This window comes from Callospermophilus lateralis, chromosome X (assembly GCF_048772815.1).
Source record: "Callospermophilus lateralis isolate mCalLat2 chromosome X, mCalLat2.hap1, whole genome shotgun sequence".
In the NCBI taxonomy this organism is placed as follows: domain Eukaryota; kingdom Metazoa; phylum Chordata; class Mammalia; order Rodentia; family Sciuridae; genus Callospermophilus; species Callospermophilus lateralis.
Window position 1 is genome coordinate 89,288,295 of NC_135325.1, and position 23,173 is coordinate 89,311,467.

At 34.5% G+C, this 23,173-nt stretch overlaps 1 protein-coding gene across 4 annotated transcripts in view; it reads left to right on the plus strand.

Moving 5' to 3' along the window:
* The window catches only part of Pak3 (p21 (RAC1) activated kinase 3), an 83,702-nt gene that overhangs the window by 14,240 nt on the left and 46,289 nt on the right, over positions 1–23,173 (plus strand). Inside the window, exons 2-8 of one of the 4 annotated variants that reach the window (XM_077106591.1) lie at positions 4,351–4,451; positions 7,640–7,702; positions 9,275–9,319; positions 10,492–10,645; positions 12,493–12,530; positions 19,973–20,104; positions 21,668–21,833. In XM_077106591.1, the coding sequence (XP_076962706.1) occupies positions 4,351–4,451; positions 7,640–7,702; positions 9,275–9,319; positions 10,492–10,645; positions 12,493–12,530; positions 19,973–20,104; positions 21,668–21,833 (699 nt within the window). The remainder of the gene's footprint in view (positions 1–4,350; positions 4,452–7,639; positions 7,703–9,274; positions 9,320–10,491; positions 10,646–12,492; positions 12,531–19,972; positions 20,105–21,667; positions 21,834–23,173) is intronic. The other 3 variants (XM_077106592.1, XM_077106593.1, XM_077106594.1) reach the window with 3 other exon arrangements.

Here is a 23,173-nt window from a genome sequence, read left to right on the forward strand (position 1 = left end):
AGGTAGAATATTGGAGTGGGTATAGAGGAGATGATAGATGACTAGATGACTTTTCTTTCTTTACAAGGTAATGTAATAGAGAAAGCTGTCAGAATAAGAGACTGGAGAGATTAGAGTTACAACCAGAACTCATGCACAGCCAGAGGTTCCCAAGGCCAAAACTCATTTGCAATTTGTGGTTCAGCCAGCAATCTGTGGCTTTGTTCTGGGTTCCAATAGGATATTAGAGGTACACTTAGAAAGTGATACCCATTTGGGCTTCCATTCTTTGTGAATACTAACCTAGAGCTAATCAGGCTGGGTTTTAGTTTAAGACTCAGGGTAGGCTGAATTTTAATATAAATGCCCAGTACTCAGAATTATCTGAGGGAGATAGACAATTTAGTGTTCTTAAAAAATAAAATAAAGCAAAAATCCATTCTCATCTAGACGCCAGTCATTGAAATTTACTGAAGGATAAGGTCCAAATACGTTTAATTTTAAATATTCATAATAAGTAGTGTAACTATTAAGAACTTAGATTCTGGAGACATAGTGGGAACATCGGTTTAAATGTTGGCTCTGATATTTGCCAGCTGTATAACCTGGGTATATGGCTTAACCTCTCTTAAGTCTTACTTTTCTTATCCATAAATCAATAGTAATACAACCATAATAAACGTATTCATAATATTGTTGTGGAGATCAATTGAGATAACCATAGATGTACTTTGCTCACGATGAATGTTTCATAAAGGATAGTTCTTAAGTGTACAGACCCAAGGCAGGTGATGGAGAATGTGAAAATGATACTTGTTTTCCTGCAAATTTTAGCTAAAGAGATAGGTATGTTATGTGACAAGTCAAAATATACATTGGGTGGTTCTATGGTAACATAAAAGAACAGGCATTTAACTTTGTCTGAAAAGGGAACACACTAAGGGAGTGGAAACCTTCAAGAACAAGGACTGCCCAGGGTTGTCAGTCAGTGGTAAAGCACTTGCCTCACATGTCCAAGGCCCTGGGTTCCATCCCTAGAACTAGAAAAATAAAAGGATGAAGGGAATCATCCACATAAAGCTGGGAGAAATATGTAAGAAACATGGCTTTCCAGGTCTGAGTCTAGCATGTATCAAAGCTTGGAGGCAAGAGAAAAACCTGGTCATGTAAGGAATATAGGATAGGTATGGATAGTGGGTTCCAAATCAGAGGCTGGAGAGATAAGTTAGAAATAGATTTTGCAGGCCCTTGGATATCATTCTAAAGAGCATGGACTTTTAACATATTGATAGGGCAATGGTGGTGCATTTAAGGATCTTAAAAGGTGAGAATGTGATATATGTTCAAAGAGTAATGAATTGGAGGGGAGAAATTGGAGGCAGTGAAAGGAATAGTAATGCCTTGCTTTGGACTAAGTGGTTAATGGAGAAGAAAGAATGAAGTTTAGGAGATAGAATGAAAAGAAACTTGGTGACTAATTAATGTAGAAATACAGTAGGAGTGAAAAATGACCCACAAAATTTTGGTTTTGGCTGCTGGACCACTGCTGAATTATCCAGTGGATGGAGTAAAATTTATGCGATCCAGGAAATCAGGGGTGCCCAAAATATGAAAACTTTATGATTTTGCATATATAGCTTTTTAATATTATTTTTTATTTGTAGGTGAACACAATACCTTTTTTTATTTATTATGTGGTGTTGGTGATCAAACCAGAGCCTCATACATGCTAGGCAAGTGCTCTACCACCAAGCTACAATACCAGCCCTGTATATATAGCTTTTAAAAGGACTTATTATCCATCATAGTAACATCAAAATATTTTGAACTTCCTTAACTTTTTATACTTTAATATTATTTTTATTTAACTTACATGTTGAAGGGAATCACAATCTCTTCCTTGCTTAGAGTCCGCAAAAGAGGACCTGTCTGTCTTTACTCCTCCGATTTGGATGATTGGTGATTTCTTTCATGGAGATAGGGAACAATAGAGAAAGGAGTTTGGCTCCTGCCTCTGTTATGCTTGGCCCTGAATGCAAGGAATGGAATGATTGGTCTGGTAAGATACTGGCAATCAGATGACCTTCTAGGGAAACACCATAAAGCCAATTCTGGGTATAACTTAGCCCAAGGGGAGTGAGTCAAATGCACACCAATACTAATAGAGAAGTTAGGAGAGTTTATTTGCTGGAAATAGAGAACATGAATGCAAGTTGATATAAGGATTAAGATCAAAGTATGGGCTCTTAAACTGGAGTCCAGGAGAATTATGAACCTCTGAAGGTATATGGAAATATGTATACCACATTTTTGGATAAATTCCACAACTTTCTTCAGATATTTCATAGTAGACTGACCCCAAAAATATTACTAAGAGCTAGTTACTATGAAATGAACAAAGCTTCTTCATCAGAATTCCTCACTTGCATGGGACTTCCAAAACCCTAATAGTGGCCCTAGCAATTTTATATTTATTTTTATTATTTCTTAAAATGAGCCTGCCTCTCAAAAGTGTTTCATCCCACAATATCTGAATCTACCCCCTGTCAACCACAAATAAAGGAATTCCCTAACTTGAGTTAGTATCTGGATTCAATCCTGGAGGAATGAGTATAGAGAAAGGATTACAGAAGGACAAAGCCAGCATTAGGAAAGGCAGAAGAGAAAGAAATAATGACAAAGAAAAAATGATCACTGAGGGAGGAGGAAAGTAAGACCACATTGTCAAGGAAGTGGAAAGAGAGGTTAGCCTTGGAAGACAACAATCATGATTGTTTGATCTGGCTTCCTAAACAAATGAACAATGGTTGAACAAGTATAAATGGTAACTGTAGTATACGAACATGCAGAGGCATTAGGAATAAAAACGGAAGCTTTTACATCCACTGTTATTATGATATTCATCAATAAAGTAGACTTAGTATAAAAACAGAATCTATTCTAAGTTTAGGTTAGATGGAATATATACTTTTTTAAAAAATGAGTCCTACATCTATTTCATGCCAGGCAAGGGTTCTGAGTGGCTCTTGTCCCTCTGCCTCCAATTTTTTTCCCCCCTGATTCCGCATAGTCCTCCTGACTACTTGAATTTTCATATTACTGACCCATATCTCTGTTGTCTGGCTGAACATAGAGAGCAGTGAAAGAGAATGGAAAGAGAAAAGAAGCCATAAGCCTGATATTGATATGAAAGGTTTTCAATTTAAAATTTATCACATGTAAACTACAAAACCAGTAAGTAACCTGAAGTAATTTGTATATGGTTAATTGCATATTTCCTGTAACTTGGGCAAAGGGATCATCTAGTTTCAACTAGGTAAACCAGGTTCACGTTGACTTGCCCAGTATTAGGAAGGTGAGTATTATTATTTTTTTTCAGTGTGAAATGCACTCTTGTGAAAGATATATGCTCAAATCTGCTGATATGTCTTTTACTGATGCTACTAGAGACCATTTTAAAATGTTTCCATGGTACTTTCCTTCTGGGAATTATTTCCAGATATATTACTTTCCTTATAGTTCCTAACTTAATTTCTTCAGTAATTTTATCTTTAAAGACATTTGACTTATTAAATACCAATACATTTATTCATAATTATGTCACCATGAAAAATCTGCTACTTGAGAAAGGCAATGATTTCAAATGGCTAACATGACAGAATATAATGGGGATATAAAAAATAGTTATGGATTAGAAAAACTAAACCAAAGACCTAATTTGAGGTTTCAAAAGCTAATAAAATTTATTCAGTAACAAGTAACATTTTTTAATTGTTACTGGGATTGTGTTTTGTGGAAAATGATTAAAATGGTTTTAAGGATAGAAAAGGATTAATAACATCATTACTTGTAATAGTATCTTTGTTCCAAGAAGATTATGATACACTTCATAATGTAAATATGTAAATTGAGAAACTTCCAGCCACTTGGTATTTAGCTAATGTTAACATGGAAAGAATCCATATTAGTTCTATAGATAGCTGAAGTGCTTTTCTATTCTTTCTAATACTAAGCCTTAGCTTGACTTGAATGTAATGAGTTTCTTATCATTTGACCCGATAAACTCAGTTAAACACAATACACTCACACCTGTCAATTTACTTCATTAGATTGGTAAATTAAATAAATCAACTCTAATGGAGGTTGTGTTTGAATTGTATTTTATAAATTTTTAAATGATTTCAACATAATATTTTCATCTAAATCTCAGCCACTTCTACAAATAATTGGAATTTCTGGAATTAAGTATTATTAAAATTGTAGTGGAATCAATTGTCTTTCAACTTTAGAATTGTTTTTATGAACCTAGTTGTACACTTTGGAAGACAAAACTATACCCCAAATAAATGCATGTTAACATTTTGCCTTTAGCCAATAAGAAGAAAGAGAAAGAGCGCCCAGAGATCTCTCTTCCTTCAGACTTTGAGCATACGATTCATGTGGGGTTTGATGCAGTCACCGGGGAATTCACTGTAAGTAAGCTCCTTATTTTGTTTTGTAAGCCATGAAAAAAAATCCTTTATAAAAATAGTGTCAATCAAGATTGGCCATGTCCCCAAATGTCAGACTCAATGTTTTTGATGATTCCAAGAAAAATGGACTTTTCGTACACAATTATAGATGCAGTAGAAGTTGGCAACAATATTGACAAAATTATTTAGTCCCATCTTAACAGAAATGTCTTATCCCTGTATAGTCTTCAAGTTGGTTGAAAATATTAATTTACCATAGCACAGAAAATGTAGTCTTGGTAAGGAGACCCTGCCTGAACCTGTTCTTTATTATGTGAAGTGAATCAGAGAATCATCTACTCAATTTGGCCAGTGATGACAGTTGATCTGAATAATTCAGGCTTTACATTAGGACCTGAATTACACAGATGAGCTAACTGCACTAACCAAAAAGCTCTATAAAATTAACTTAATCTTCTATTTGATTTCAATACATAGATTATTTTTAGCATTTTGTTTTGTTTCTTGTGTTTTTTTTTTTTTCCTACTGGGAATTGAAACCAGTGGTGCTTTACCACTAATTACATCTATAGACCATTTTTTAAAAAATATTATCAATACTATTTTGAGACAGGGTCTTGTCAAATTTCTGAGAGTCTCAATAAGTTGCTAAGGTTAGCCTTGAATTTGTGATAATCCTGCCTCAACCTCCTGAGTTGCTAGGATTATAGGCATGTGCTATCATGCCCAACATTAGATTATTAATAGATGTATTTTTTAGACATTCAAAACAACAAACTCCATGTTTCAAGGAGAAATACTGAAACATCATGCACGTTTTAGTGGTTATATGTTTACTTCACACACACACACACACACACACACACACACACACACACACTTACTATGTATAGCAAATACCAATCAGAATTCTGTGGATACAGCATAGCTATATATCAATCCATTTTTGGATATGTAGTGCTCATAGAGCACAAGATCTCAGATGTATGCCATTTTATATTTTCTTTTTAAGAAAAAGATTTGGCACCTCTTTTAGAAAGGTGAGGGAAAAGATATTGCTAAAAATATATCCCTAGGAAGATCAACTACTCTTTTTTCTCTGCTAGTAAGGAACTCAATCAAATGTGCTTTCTGAAACAATGAGTAATTTTGAGTACATTTTGGGGGAAAATCTTTAATAGAATCATTACCATCAAATCTTGGCTTGTTAAACCAGAAAGAAATGTCAATATCAAACAGTTAAATTTCATTTCTCATACCATGATGGCTAGTGAATAGACTATATCATATGATTAAGCGATAAGAAAAAGAAGGAGCAAGTCAATTTGATTTGGAAAAGCAAATAATGTAATTGAAATGACAACCACATTATCTTATTTGTTCAATTCTGGAAGTAAGCTATAAGAATGAAATGCAAACAGTAAACATCTTGGCCTCATAAAGTGGTGTGGACTAATTATTCCTGTGTTCTCAGTAGTATGCAGAAGAGAGTGTTAGGAAATATTGCCACTGTAAAATTGAGATAGGTAGGATTTAATGAATTTCATCATCAAAGTCAGAGACATTGGGCTGGGGTTGTGGCTCAGTGGTAGAGTATTTGCATAGCATGTGTGAGGCACTGGGATCGACTCTCAGCACCACATATAAATAAATTAATAAAATAAAGGTCCATCAACAATTAAAAAAAAGTCAGAGACATTACTCAAATGGTCTTGAGTTTGAGCCCAACCTTTATTATATTGTCAGAATATTCTCTTAGAGTGAGATGTGGTGGCACATACCTGCAATTCTAGCAACTCAGGAACCTGAGGCAGGAGGATGATAAGATCAAGGCCAAACTTGGCAATTTAGTGAGACCTTCTCTGAAAATAAAATGTGAAAAGGACTGGGGATGTAGCTCAGTGGTAAAGTGCCCTTGAGTAGAAAAATATACATATTCTGTTAGGTACTTTTAGAAATATAACTTCACTATCAACACTACTATCACATTATCCCCATCACATAAAAGTAATTTTTATAATCTGGACAATTTTTACATTTTAAAGAGATTACAATTATTTTTCTGACATTTGAAACAGGAAAACCTCTTAAAATTTATAGAAATTTTATCTAACAACTCTTACCTATTTTATTTTTATAACTTTATCTTTTCAATTTTGACCCTTTCCCCTCTGTATTTCTGTTTGAATTTCTCTTAGTTTTATTGTTGTCATCCCATATTTTTCTTTTTTTTCTGATTTTCCTTTCTAGCTTTTCCATGTGATATTTTGCTTCCTTCCAATGTTTTATTGTTTCTACTTTTTTCCAACTTACTTGCCATCTTGTGATGCAATCTCTCCATCTTTATCTTTTTGTTGTTATTGTTATTGTTACTAAGTTCTGAATGGAAATGAAGGAAGTGAATCACCACCATCTTGCTGACTGTAGCACTAGCTATTTTCATTTTGTTGTTAATTAGAATACAGTGAACCACTCAGAGGGATGAGGTGGGATATGTGGGATATATGGGCAGTCTTTTCAATCATGAAAAATAGTTTGATACAACCAAATCCATTAAAACAATCCCCCACCAATTTTTAAATAAAACAACTATTTTGATGGAGCCAAATGACATAAATCTATTAACTATATAGACAGAAAGTAAATTTAGAAATATGAAGCATTTTATTGTCATCTTGATGATATTTTATAATGACGTACCCACTTGTAATTTTTAAAAATATCAAATTCTGCCTATTTTTTACCATCTTAACATGATTTACATTTTCTATACTATTTATTTGTTTAACTTTTAAAATGCCAAATGATAATACACTCTAAAAAGTAATTTAATTGGTAGGATTTAGTAGGTCTTAATTGCCACAGTACCACTAAGTCGTTGTGTTTTGGAAGGATCATATCACTAAATTTGATTATTGTTGTTGTTGAGGTTGAATGTTTAGCAATTTCTTGAATTGTTTAATCCAGTTGTCTTACAAAGGGCCTGGTATTTTGAATATTTGGACACTGGTTTGGTGTGTTGCTTTGGTGATTACACTGTGGCTAATTGGTCTATATAACCTTGTATATCTGGTCATATACTTGGATGCTGTAGCTAAAATTAGGTTGGGAGGTGAGATTTTTTTCTGGTATTAAATTATTACAAGTCCTTACCCTTTATATTACCATTTTTGTCCCAAATACTTCAGAACTCCCCTTTCCAGACCTCTAGACCTGTGACGGTCGCTTCAAGTCAATCAGAGGGAAAAATGGTATGAGTGATATAAATTATCTTTTCTTATGATAAGATAATGCTTGGCCTGTTATATCATGCTACCATTCTCCTGGGCTACACTGGACAATCCCCAGCTTGATGTACATCTACTTGTTATCGTATATATGGTCAGGAATTGATATGTGCTCCTGCTTCTGATGCTCTTAGGTCTCCATTAGCTGTCTAACCTTTGAGATTAGTGCCTCAATTTGGAGTAATGAGATGACTTTCTGATTTATGTGCCTTTGTGGCATACGTTCAAATTTAAGTGTCAGGTTTCATTGATAAACTGGTTTGCCTCAACTTAGAAAAAAGAAATTACATAATCAGTGTAGCTATGTGGTAAGTATAGTTGTCTAGAATATCTCCTGCAATTGACAGCATTTTTTCTGCTGTCTAGTGATCACATGACTATTATCACAGAAGTTTAGAAGTACCCTGGGGATGTATAATAACTGCAAATATTCTAATGAATATGGTAATGATCATGCCAGTGAAGTCTGCTTTAGTGGTTATGTGCAATGCATACCTGGATTTGTAACACTTAATACCTCCTTTGGCCATTACAGTATTAACCAAATGCTATTAATTGCACTTAGAATCAGAACTGGGATCATGCATGGGCTCCTGAGTTCCAATTTTTGGCTTAAGGCTTTAGCATCAAACTGCGTGATGAATGCATGTAAAAGTGTTGTTTCACTGTGCTTGGAGTAACCCCAAATGCCAGGAATCAAGGACATATATCCCAAATCAAACCAGTTGGGTCAAAGCATGTTTCTGTAGCATTTGAATATATTTAGACAATGCTGTACCTTATATCAGACCTTATTTTCTGGGAAGTGGGATTTGGAACTGTAGTATTAAAATGTAAATTATCCATATATGGTCTGAAAAGAAATTGTTTCCCTTTCCCCAGTCTCAAGTGTATAAGAATCTTAAACATAGAGTCTGGCTGTGTGGGAACATCCTTTACCTAGTTTTCTGTAAGCCAGCCATGACTTTAGCAATAAAATATAGAAGAATTACATCAATGAGAACAAAAATTCAGCATTGCCTTATATCCATTCTCTGAATTTTAGCCAGAGAGACACTTTCAATGTGAAATTTAAATTGGTTAACCAGAATTGGGAATTGAAATTTGTAAGTTATTCACATGGCCATTGGGCTACCTGTGATCACCAAGTTATAAAAACAACTTACAAATTATTGTCAAAGTTTTTCATGATGCCATTCTTCTTCCCTCCAAATTCATGTTTCTGCTTTTAGAAATTTCTCCAATCATTTAATGGTAATTCTTATTATTGCCTATTTATGAAGTAAGCACCTGGCCAAAAGTGGAATTATAATTCCAAACTTTGGAACATTGTCGTTTTCTCTGTTCTCTTAAATCTGTTGTCCTGTAGCCTGTCCTGTCCCTGATTTAGTTAATACCTCCCTATTTTCATAACCGCCCCACTTTAAAAGGGACCCCCCCCCATTCAGACCCATTGGTTTCATCTCCTCCCACCTTCTAAGTTGTCCCACATTCTGTTTTAACTTTCTTTTCTTTCTTTATTTACGTCCATTACAGCCAGATCTCTATGGCTCACAGATGTGCCCAGGGAAGCTCCCAGAGGTGCGTCACAGGCCCAAAAGAAGCTTGCATCAAAGTGCTTCTTTGAGATGTCATAGCACTGCAGCAGCAGGTTCATGTGTGTGCAGTAGAGTTGTTGCTTGGCTTATCTCACTTTTTTGTTGTCATTCCCAAACTCTGGAGGCCCACGTCACACATTGTTTTGCCGAGACTTCATAGGACAAAGCCACATAAATTGTGCCTGGATGCACTTCAGGAATAGTGTGTCTGTTTCTCTCTCCAAGTTGCTCTTGGAGTTTGGACAATTATGAAATGGGGACGTAGGCTGAAGATGTAGGAAAGAATGTTGGATGCTTAATGCAAAACTAACTTCTCTGTAATTTTTTGCAATTCTCCTTGGTAAGATTTTCAAATACTCCCTCCTCTCTGCTCTAAATACTTCAGATTATTGTAAATTTTCACAAGGTTTTGGCATGGTTTTCATAGTCCCCAGGTTCTATGTGACCAATAAATGAAGTGGGGAGGAAGGGAGGGAGGGAGGAGAGGAGGAGGCATACCCTGGAGAAAGCTGCAGGGAAAATCCCCAAAGCAGCATTAATGTTTACTATTTAGCATCTCAATGGTCATTGCTCCTCCACAATTCTAGTTTGATCTCCTCCCAATTTGACTTTATATTAAAGCTGTAGTTCCAAAAAAAATTGAATTTTGTAATCACAAAGTGTAAACTGACCAAGGGTGAGGCTTTCCTTTTATTCTAAAGCATATTCTGATTGCAACATGCACAGAAATAGCTTATGTTAATCCAGTCATATAAAACCCATTGATCTGCACTATACTATGTTGTGCACAAATTTAGAGAAGTCTTGCTATGTCTGCCCTGAGTCACCAGAACAAAATAAGCTAAGCTGTAAACATCATTTCATGGATGAGCAGAGTCAATATGGAGGTGATTTTCATGCGCTTTTTTTTTCTATCACAGTCATACTCCCACCCACCCTTTTTAAGTTGGATCCTAGTTTTACCTATGTGTTTTAATTAGAGAAGAGAATGATTGCATTATTAAGTTACTAACGTTAAATCTAGAATGTAACTTCAGTTTCCCAAGTGTAATCCTACAGGTAGCATGGGCTTCTTGGTGAAGAACTTTACTGGAACATGAAATTGCCATTGCCGTATGTTCTCAGCTGCCATTTTTTCCCTTTGGTTGTCCACAGGGAATTCCTGAGCAATGGGCAAGATTACTCCAAACCTCCAACATAACAAAACTGGAACAAAAGAAGAACCCACAAGCCGTTCTTGATGTTCTCAAATTCTATGATTCCAAAGAAACCGTCAACAACCAGAAATACATGAGCTTTACATCAGGAGGTAAGAGAAATTCTGGTGCATCAAAAGGTGAAAAAGTCATTCTAGTCTTAGAATCTCATGATTAGAACAGAATGTCTATAAAACTTTTGAAGTCAGTTCCAGTACCTTCTCTGACTGGATTCACCATAAGTAAAACAAAAAGACAAATTGGAATTTGGGCTTGATGTTAGAAGATTTATTTTAATTGGCTGTTTTTGCAGAACCCAAGTAGGGAAATTGTTGAGTGAAGCAGTAATGGTAAACTTGAATTAGCAATCACAATTCTTGATACTCGGTATCTTATGATCAGGCCTTGTGATGGGTTCATGAAGTAAGAGGTTTTGGATTGAACCATAATCAATGGAAATACATTGTACCCCTTAGACTCAATGATTTATATCATGATGACACAGAATAAATTTTGTGGTTGTCAGGTTACTTTGATCAGATCCCAATATCAGACTGAAAAAGAGGAACTATGTCTTATTATTTAAAAAGATTGAAATAGCCATACTGCCAAATTGTGCTTTAATTTGCTAGTGTGTAGACCTGGCCTTGGTTTGGAAATTTGATGTTCAAATGTGCAATATAAACAACCAAGAGAAACCTAATCCCAAATAATACTTTCACATTTTGAGAAAAGTGATCTGGATCATCTCTCTAGTATAATTAAATATCCAAAGAATAAAGGGAATGCTATCAATAGTATCCTAGCCATAAGGACCTCCTGTGGCTTGTCATTGGATTTAATATAGGGCAGGCTTGAGATCTCTTTGAGAATAGTACAAGGATGTACTTGGAAGTGGAGGATTGTCTTATTTGGCCATGTCAAATATCAAAGCTCAGACTTGAAGGCACATGGCAATTCATACACTAAGTGGGACTTTTTGATATGAGAGGATTATTTAACTACCATCCAATGTTAAAAACCTAAAAACTTTTTTCTGAAAAGAAAACCATTAAGGAAACATTTTTATGATATTTTAGTGTTCCATGTGGAATGAAATGCCTGAGAGAGTCTGTTGATACATCAACAGTGTTTAATGCTAAGACAATAGGAGTGGGCCTCCAATAGGTTACCAGAACTGAAAATGCATTCAAGAAATCATTTCAGTATAACCATTAATACCCTTCAGTTTCTCAGAGTTTGTTTTTTACTCCAAGTAGTCACTTCTGTTTAGCACCATATTTCTAGATGCTGAATTATTTTAACTTAAAAATATGAACTCCTGGGCACTATGGCAAAACTCAATAGTATCAGAGTTCCTGCATTATACTTAGCTGAGTGAAACTCAACATGTGTTTTCTTTTTTAAAAATATTTATTTTTTAGTTGTAGTTGGTCACAATACCTTTATTTTATTCATTTATTTTTATGGGGTGCTGAGGATTGAACCCAGGGCCTTACACGTGCTAGGCAAGTGCTCTACCTCTGAGCCACAACCTCAGATCCTCAACATATGTTTTCTGAATGCTCTAATGTTGAAACTGACTGACTGGAGAAGAAGATGAGAAGATGGTAATTTTTAAGGGAGGACAGAAGGAAGAGATGATGAGGAAGAGAGGAAAGAAAATAAATCATGGATATTGATGTATAGAATCATAACAGTTAGGAATAGGTAATCTTGATATTCCTCCTTATAGATGAGGTACACTGAAGACCTGGGGGCTTTTACTATAGGTTGTAAAATGACTTGGTGAGAACATGTAATGGTGTGAGCTATTTTTTTAAAAAAGGTATCATTTGTCATAATATGTATTTAATACTAAATTGAAGTATTACCTTCTGCTCAAATATATTTTTTTCTATTTTTCTAAATGAGGTCGACTTCATGAAATAAAGGTAACCTTTTGGTTCTCACTTTTCAGATAAAAGTGCACATGGATACATAGCAGCACATCCTTCGGTAAGTGAAAAATTAAAGACTCTTTGTTATAATCAGGGTTCCCTAAGATCCAATAGAATATAATCGCATAATCCAGTTTTTAGATATAAAATCTTCACAAAACAGTTTTTAAGGGTATAACTTACATTTATAAAATTTCCCAATTTTAAGGATACAACGAGTTTTTAGTAAATTTATACACCTGTACTGCCATCACCACAAACAAGTCTTAGAATGCCTCCAGGACCCTAGTAAAACCTCTCATGACTGATCACAATTAATCCTCAGCCACTAGTTTGTGTATCACTAGATTGTTCCTTTTATTGCTGAGTAGTAGTATTCCATGGTATAATTATGGCATTATTTGTTTAGTCACTCACCCACTGAAGACTTTCCAGATTATTTCCAGTTTGAGGCTATTACAAATAAAGATACTGTGAAAATTCATGTTCATTTGTCTTTACATGGACAAATGCTTTTCTTTCTCTATGTATAGAATCTTAAAAATAAAAACCATATTAATAACAACTTCTTTTTATTGAAAACTTAAAATGTACAATGTGGGTTAATATTTTATACTTGCTTCATCTTTCCTACAACTCAACTAAGATTTACTTTATAGATGAGGGAACTGAGGATAGAAATGACTTGTCTAAGGTCACAATACAACATTTTAGTGTAATTTATTTCAGCAGACTGAGGCACATTGTAGGAGGTGACTTTGCCCAAAGTCATATAGGTGTATTGGAGAACTAACTGGAATAAATGTAACCTAGTTCTTGGAAGTGCTATAGTATCTGAAATAATATTCACATATATTAAAGAGGAAATGATCTTAGGCAAAGTTTCCTTTTCTATGAATTTTCATTCTAATATACTGATTGAAAGTATTTCCTGACATACATGCTTCTTCAGGTGTAAAATAATTGACATTAGCAAAAGTCCCCTATTTTTTATCCAAAGAGTCATGGATTGCCAGGCTGATTTTTCCCTTTTTGTAGAAGGATACTATTGGCCTACTTGAAATCACCCTGGGTGGATGTGACAATAGTAGATCATAAGTGGTGAAGAATAATGGTTTAGTTAGCCTTTAAAAGTTTTAGTTAGCATTTTTATCACTGTGACTAAAAGACAGAAAAAAAATTAGAGGGAACAGTTCCTTTTGTCTCACTGTTTTAGAGGTTTAGTTCATGGTTTGCTCACTTCCTAGCTCTGGACCCAAGCTGAGACAGAACATCATGGCAGAAGGCCATGGTGGAGGAAAGCAGCTTAGAATGGCAACCAGAAAGCAGAGAGAGAACTCAAGCTCCCCAATGACAAATTATGAATGCCAAAGGCACAGCCCCACTGACCTAGTTCCTCCAGCTATACTCTACCTGACTACACTTAATCCATATCAGTGGATTTACCACTAATTACATTACCCCTCTCATAATCTTATCATGTCAACTGAGAATTCTTACACCATCTCACACATAAGTTTTTGGAGGATACTTCATCTCCAGAGCACAACAAATAGTATGGCAGGTTCTCAAAAATTAAAAAAAGAATTACCATATGATCGAAAAAACAACAGATTGTTGTTGTCTCTATCTGACTAGCTATTTCTTTCTCCTTTTTCTTCTTTGCCATGAGAGCTTAGGAAAGTAAGAAAGAATGTTAACATCCCCTATCAACACAGACTTTACCTCCTTTAATTTAATTAGTATCATACTTGTGCAGTCCTGGCCAAGAACTAGATGTGGGTTTTTTTAACTTTTTAAATTACAGATGGACATAATACCTTTATTTTTATATATTTTTATGTGTTGCTGACGATGAAACCTAGTGCCTTACATGTGCTTGGCAAGCACCACTGAGCTATAATCCCAGCCCTAGGTATTGTTTTTAGGTCAGTTATTTTAAACACCAACCTGCTAGATTAATCTGTGTACTAGTTTTTATTTTCCCCTGAAATATATACTGTTTCTTTTGAGATCACTTCTGTTGGTTTTGCATATAGAATTAAGTTTATATCATGGACAAATATTCCATTAAATCAGAAAAAAGTAGATTTGTTTTTTTGGATATAAAGCAGCTAGATGTTTTCTTATTTAGCATAAGTTTAGAAGTATGGAGTTCAGTGTGGTACAGTAAATAAGTGTGAACATAAAGAAGCATAATATAATATGGATAGCATTAAGTATGTTTATTAAATATAGAGTATCAAATGTGTCTATTAATATGCCATGGAATATATCAATTTGCTATGAAAATGCAAAGAAAAGAGATTATTTTAAGATGGGGATGGAAAGGAAGTAGGCACTTGTCTCTGAGAGGTTAAACTCATTGCTTAGTACTTAATAAGCACTTGCTATATAGTTTTTGAATGCTGAATTAGAAAATGAATCATATAAAAGTTGGGATTGGAGCTAGACCTTATTTTAGACAGGATGAGATTTGGATTTGTGAAAATGGGGAAGGGCATTCTAAGCAAAAGGAAAGGTTTGAGGAAAGTGCACAATGGTGAGGAGAGCATGGGAACAAAAGTCATAGGTTTGAATAAAGTCTGGATGAAAGAAAAGGTAACACAGAAAAGGTAACACAGTGAAACTGTGAAAGAAAATATGGGGCTAAAATCAGAGACCCTTAAATGGTATTTTTAGGCATCTGACTTTTCCAGTATGCAGTGGGAAGCCCTTGAAGTGTTTTGAAGCCAGACAGTGAAGTGATCAAAGGTTATGCTTTGGGAAGTGTAACTAACAGCAAATGTCCAGAATTAATTGAGAACAGAAGGCGAGACCAAATGAAGAGAGACTAGTGGGGAAAATACTGTATACAACTGAACCAGAGCCCTGATATGAGACAGTGACAATAGGACTGAAAATTAGATTCAAATTCTAGAGATGTCTTGATTAATGATGGTATGTTAGAGGAAAGGATGAGATCAAATATGGCTGTATGCTTAAAATGATATGTGAGTATGGCTTGGTAGGCTAAGGCAGGAAGATCACGAGTTCAAACCCTGCCTCAGCAACTTATTTTTACCTTCTTTTTTTTTTTTTTTTTTTTTTGCGCTACCGGGTATTGAACTCAGGGGCAATCGGCCACTGAGCCACATCCCCAGCCCTATTTTGTATTTTATTTAAAGACAGGGTCTCACTGAGTTTCTTAGTGCCTTGCTGTTGCTGAGGCTGGCTTTGAACTCGTGATCCTCCTGCCTCAGCCTCCTGAGCTCCTGGGCGTATGGGCATGCACTGCCATATCCTGCTCAGCCTCAGCAACTTAGTGAGGCCCTAAGCAACTTAGTGAGACCCTGTCTGTAAATAAAATATAAAAAGGGCTGGAGATATGGCTCAGTGGTTGACTGCCCCCAGTTCAATCCATATAAAAAAAAGATGTGAGTGAATTAAAATATAAGCATATTATCTTTCAGGAGATTCAGATTTCTATTGGAAGATATTGAGATTATCGTACAGGATCTAATTTAATGATCCTGACTACTCGGTATAGGCACAGCCTGAACTGATCACAAGTTTTGGCATCCTTTAATAGTCTGGATAAAAATTAAAATAGAAGCAATGTTGCATTTTCTAAATATTTTAAACAGATGCCTGTTTTACTTCTCACTTATTATATAGCTTCTTTAATATTAGTGTATTAAATTCCAAATTCTATTCAGTGACCTACTCTTCAATTTGAAGCCAATTTTAAATTTTATATTTTGATTGTGCTATTAAAAATGAATTGATTATATTTAGGATCCTGAGCTATTATTCCAATTTAAGCTAAAAACAATTAATATGAATATGCCATCATTTGCTAAAGAAACTGAATGTGTAGTTGACAGATTGCTCTTTTTTGATTTGCAGTACTGGTTTGTTTATATACTAGTTATTTTTTTTTTCCTTCAGTGTGCATCAGAATTGCGAGGGACGTCTGTTAAGGTGCAGATTCCAGAAGTCTATTCTGAAAATAGATCTGCATTGAAATTATGAATTCTGAATTTTAAACAAATACCAACAAGGACCCTCAAACTATATTTTCTATCATCTAAGTATCAAAAATCTTTCTTCCAATTCCTTTGGCCTTTAGAAATTAATATCAAAGAAAAGATAGTTTCCTAAAATAGTTCCTCTAGCTGGTGCATTCTCTGGATCAGGGTTCATAACTTGGAGTTCAGGGATGGTTTCACAAGCTCTATGAACTGTTGAAAGTATATGTTTAAAAAAGTCTCTACCTGCATTTTTCTGGAGATATGAGCCAAATCTTTCAGAATGTTAAGAGTCCTTGTCCCAACAAAGGTCAATAAGTGCCTCCCATGTCCCAATGTGTGCATCATGATATTTTTGACCCTCTGTAATTTTGATGAGACAAAAATATGTCATACTTTTTATCTACATTTTTTACAATTTTAAATTTTAGACATAGTAATTCTCTGCCTGGAAGAATATGGAAACCCTACAAAAATGAGTACTACAGGCCTAGGGATATTGATCAGTTCGTAGAGTGCTTGCCTCACATGCACAAGGCCCCACATACAAAAAAAAAAAAAAAAGACTACTACAAAAACTTGTTAAACAAATAAGTTTGTTAAACTTACAGCAGCAAAAATGACCACCACATACAGAATCTTAGCAGTGTCTAGACAGGGAATGTCAGGGAAGCAAGTAGAGTTTAGGGTTCTTGTCCCCCACAGTAACGAAACTTGAAATATGAAAGGTAGCTACTTGGCCATTATGCACTAATTGGTTTTTGCAACAGTCTAAGAATTGGTCCAAGAAGACTAGACCTTGGGTTATAATATTTGCCAGCAGGGTCATTCTTTGATCCTAGTAAGAATTTTTATAAGTGTACTTTTGGAGGTCATATTAAAGAACTCCTATATTCCACTTTATATTTTTGCTGTAAATTTTTGAAACGGTTTTTTAAAATATTGATTTTTGAAATAATTTGGTTATAAGTAAAATTTAATGTATGATTATGTATAATTTCTTGGCAAATCTTTGTGAGTACTTAAGAATTGTTGCTAAATAAGAAAATCTAACCTACAATTTGTTTTCAATGTAATGAAATTTCTGTAAATGCTAAATTTAAGTAATTGGTTATGTTGATGTATTATTATACTTAATAGACATTTGATTATAGATTGATTAATTTACTTGATAGTTTTATAGTGTCCTTTTAGAACTGATGATTTTTTTCTAATCTGAAACATCTTCATAGGCCGGCATAAAGCTTATTATACCCAAGTCTGGTTTATACTGCCTAACTGATAAAATAGCAGCATTTTTCACATTATAAAAAATGTACTTCATTTATATGAACATTCTGTCATTAGGTACATTCTTTTTTAAAAAAAATTTTTTAGTTGCCAGTGGATTTTTTACTTTATTTATTTATCTATATGTGGTGCCAAGGATCCAACCCAGGGCCTCACACATACCAGGCAAGCATTCTACTACTGAGCCACAACCCCAGCCCCTCATTAGGTACATTCTTGATTCCAATAATCATAAGACAGAGCACCTTTCTAGAAAGAACAAAATATCAAAACAAATACAATAACCCAAAGGTAATTTCTTCCTGCACCTAACTGAATTGCCCTGAACAGATAGTGTTTCATAAGAAGAAAGTGATTTTTTTAAAGCTGGTATCATGATGTTGTTAACATTTGTTACTATTGCTATAGCCATAATATGATACTATAGCCCAGTTATTATGATTAAGTTCATAATAAATACAGGTGGATAAATAAGAAAACCAATGTCTAGTATACATGAACTTCAATCTATAAACCACTTAACATCTATATCAGGGAAATATTCTTTCATGTGTTTATCAATTCTAGGGTGCCTTATTTCTCAAATATATAAATATTGCTAGCTCCTATCAGATATGTGTTATACCTTATGACTCTACTGTAGGTATTTACATTGCTGTAGAAAATCCATATTGAATTTTTAATCACAGACTGAGGTCTTTTGACCTAATAGTCTTTATAGTATACCTATAACTGCCCCCAGGATCTTTGAATTCAAGGAATAAAAATTTATTGTAGGATAACTGTGGGCAATATACCCAGTAATGTAAACAATAAACTAGTAAGTTCATAAAAACAAAAAATACAAAGCAGCTCTAATAGAGCTGTTCAGCAGAAATACAAACCATAAATTTAAATTCACCTTAAATTTTCAATCATTTCAGAAAATTAAAAAGAAATAGTTGAACTAATTTAATAATATATTTAATTTAATCCAGTATATTAAATTAATATTTTAATACATCAATATATACGTATCGATGAAACATTTTTTAAAATTATCTCATGTGACTGGGAGTGGTGGTTTTTCGCCTGTAATCTCAGTGTCTTGGGAAGCTGAGGCAGGAGTATCATGAGTTCAAAGCCAGCCTCAGCAACTGTGAGGCACTAAGCAACTCAGTGAGACCCTGTCTCTAAATAAAATACAAAATAGGGATGGAATGTTTCTCAGTGGTTGATTGCCCCTGAGTTCAATCCCCAGTACCAAAAAAAAAAAAAAAAATCAAATTATTTCACATTAAGTATATAACACCTGGAATATACTTTACACTTAGAACACAGTTTAGTCTACCTGCATTTTAATGTTCAATAACCATATGTGGCTGGTAGTTCCTATATTGGACAATGCATCAGAATAACATGTAAAGCTTGTTATAACACATATTGTTGGGCCACACTTGCAGAGTTTCTGATTCCAAAGTACAAAGAGCCTAATAATTTGCTTTTCTAACAAGTTGCTTGATGATGCTGATTTGGGAACCACACTTTGAGAACCATAACCTTAGTTTTTTTTAAAATAGACTTTGCAACCATTCTGCCCCTGTGTTAACATGAATGATCCTAGGTATTGTGGTGGTGGTTGTTATTGTTGGTTATATTATTATATTTTATTAGTTATTGTAAATCAACATTAACCTATTGGTTAATATCAAACAATTATTTAGGTAGATAGGTGATTAGATCTTCATTTCTATTACTGTCTGAGTGCTTCTTTTCAGGAGGCTGAACAAGGAAGAAACATTTACTGGCTTCCTTATTCTTAGTGAGTATTTGCAGAGCTGTATTAATACAATATCCATATGAATGCTCTGCCCTTCTCAAATTGACAAACCATCAATCAACAAATTGACAATGTATCCAGTACAGATTTGAGGCTTTAGTGGCAGTTTGATTTTTAAGTACTCATTGGATTCAAAAACATTTAACTTTAAAATACTAAAGTAATAAATTGTTCACTGTTTTTGAGCTCAGTTGCAAACAAAAAAATGGTTCATTCCATCGTGAAACAAATTGATCTCTGAATGTGAGCACATCTTGCACACCAGTATAAAATACATAGCTCCTTCCTATCCCTACATGCTTAAATATTCATTTTTGTTTTCTCATTTCTGATGAAAAACAATGAGAATTAATACCTGATACTTAAATTTTTTTCTCTAAGAGTACAAAAACAGCATCTGAGCCTCCTTTAGCTCCTCCTGTATCTGAAGAAGAAGATGAAGAAGAGGAGGAAGAAGAAGATGACAATGAGCCCCCACCAGTTATTGCACCAAGACCAGAGCATACAAAATCAGTAAGTTACAAGTGATTATTTCCACATGGTTCAGAAGATGACCTATAGAACATAGACTTAGAATACAATTAACCAACCAGTAACCTAAGTAGCATATCTTATATTCACAGAACTTGAGTATCAGATATGATGCTGTGTTTTTTTTTTTAAATATTTTTTAGATGTAGGTGGACATAATACCTTTATTTTATTTATTTATTTTCACATGGTGCTGAGGATTGAACCCAGAGCTTCGTGCTTGCTAGGCAAGTGCTCCACCACTGAGCCCCAGCCCCAGCCCTGATGCTATTTTTGATTAGTTTTTTTTTAGTTACACATAACATTACAATTCATTCTTAGTTATAAAATCATGGAATATAATTTGTTCGAATTCAGTGTACTTATAGTTTTTTTTTTTTAATTAGTGCCTTGTGGATATAAATAAAGATGAGATTCACTGTGGTATATTCATGTGATTACATAGGAAATTTCGATCAGATTCATTCCACTGTCTTTCCTTATCTTGTCTCTTCTCCCTCCCCTGATCTTACTTCTATTTTGATAGAATTCCCTTTTCCCTACCACTTTTCTGTTTTTTCCTTATTTTGGTCTAGCTTCCGCATATCAGAGAAATCATTTGACCTTTCACTTTCTGTGTCTGGATTATTTCACTTAGTATGTTGACCTCCAGTTATACCCTTTGCAGCAAATGCCATAATTTCAATCTTCTTTCTGACTGAGTAATACTACATTGTGTATATATACCACATTTTATTTTTTCATTCGTTTGTTAAAGGGCACTTTGGTCGGTTCCATAGCTTGGCTATTGTGAATTGTGCTGTTATAAACATTGATGTGGCTGTGTCACTGTAATAGGATGATTTTTGATCTTTTGGACAAAGAATGGACTAGGAGTGGAATAGCTGGGTCATATGGTAGTTCACTACCTAGTTTTCTGAGGAATCTCCATATTGATTTATGGAGTATTTGCACTAATTTACAGGCCCACTGACAGTGTATGAGTGTACCCTTTTCCCCACCTCTTCGCCAATGTTTATTATTATTTATATTCTGATGGTAGTGAAATGAAATCTCAGTGTAGTTTTGATTTACATTTCCCTGATTGCTAGAGATGTTGAATTTTTTTCATATATTTATTGGCCATTTGTGTTTCTTCTTTACAAAAGTGTTTAATTATTTTGTGTGTTCTTTTTATATTGCAGACATTAATGTGGTTCTTTTTATATTGCAGACATTAATTATATTATATTTTATAGTTTTCTGAGTTCTTTTTATATTGCAGACATTAGTGCTCTATCTGAGGAGCAGGTGGCAAAGATCTCCCATTCTGTAGGCTCTCTCTTCATGCTCCTAATCATTATCTTTGCTGGGCAGAAGCTTTTTAATTTGATGCCATCTCACTTACTGAACTTTTATTTTATTTCTTGCAGTTTCTAAGTCTTATTAAGGAAACTAAAAACTCTTTAAACAATTATCTTTAAATGAGATGACAGTGTCTCAATATCATAGTTATTCCATGGCCTATGTTTTAATTATAAAACTTTGTATTATTTTGTTTCATAGATCTATACTCGTTCTGTGGTTGAATCTATTGCTTCACCAGCAGCACCAAATAAAGAAGTCACACCACCTTCAGCAGAGAATGCCAACTCTAGTACTTTGTACAGGAATACAGATCGGCAAAGGAAAAAATCAAAGATGACAGATGAGGAGATCCTAGAGAAGCTAAGTGAGTTTGTTTATTTTTTTCCCATCATTACTTTCTTCAAGAGAAACTTTCTACTGATCTATTTAGAAGGAGGATTGATCTTTTGGAAGTTTGTATCTGCTTGTATGAACTTCAGGATACCCACAGTCATGAGATGAAAGGTTTGTGACTCACTCTCCTACCTTAACAGTAACAAGATATTTTTACTTGAAAAACATGTCAGTTAGGGTAACAGCATGACAAAACAAATCACATAAGAGATTTTGTCTTACGATTACCCCCACCAATCCAGGCACAGTTGTGCACACCTGTAATCCCAGTGACTCAGAAGGCTGAAGTAGGAGGATAACAAGTTTGAGGCCAGCCTAGGCATCTTAGCAGGATATTGTCTCAAAATAAAAAAGGGCTAAGGAGGGCTGGGGTTGTGGTTCAGTGATAGAGCACTTGCTTAGCATGTGTAAGGCACTGGGTTTGATCCTCAGCACCACATAAAAACAAATAAATAAAATAAAGCTCTATTAAAAAACTATAAAAAAGGGCTAGGGATGTACCTCAGTGGTAGAATATCTCTGGGTTTAATCCCTAGTCTCCCCCCATACAAAAAGAAATTAAACCATCAAAAGGGATATAATAGTCTTATGATTTCTCCAAGCATTCCAACTGATCAATCACAATAGAAAAATCAACCTCAGAGCCCTCATAGTTAATTGCAACTTACCACAAATAAACCAGCCTTTTCCCTTAATTTAGCATTATTTCTATGTGGTATTGGGGGCAGAGCAAGCAAATGCTTATAGTCTCCTTCCACAATGTCATTACTATGTACATGCTTGTGCACATACATTTTTTTAAAAAATATACTTTATTATTATTATTTTTTAGTTGTTGATGGACCTTTATTTCATTTATTTATTTTTATTTGGTTTTGAGAATCAAACCCAGCACCTCATACATGCTATGCAAGTGCTCTAACACTGAGCTACAACCCAGCCCATGCATATACATGTTTTACCCCAGTTTTTCAAAACACTCACATTCTACTCAGTTCTGGGTCAAGAAGATAAAAATTTAGGTGTTCTTCTTCAAAGAGTCAAAGGTCTATGCATCATACTTATTAAACTCATACAAAATCAGTGAGACCCTGTCTCTAAATAAAATATAAGATAGGGCTGGGGATGTGGTTCAGTGGTTGAGTGCCCCTGAGTTCAATCCCAAATACCAAACAAACAAACAAACAAAAAAGTTACAGGACACAATGGAAAGATACTGTCCTGTCACCAAGAAACTTACATTATTTTTGAAAGATAAGATTTAGTAGCATGGCCAATCAAAGAATAAGATGTAATCTCTTTTCAGACAAT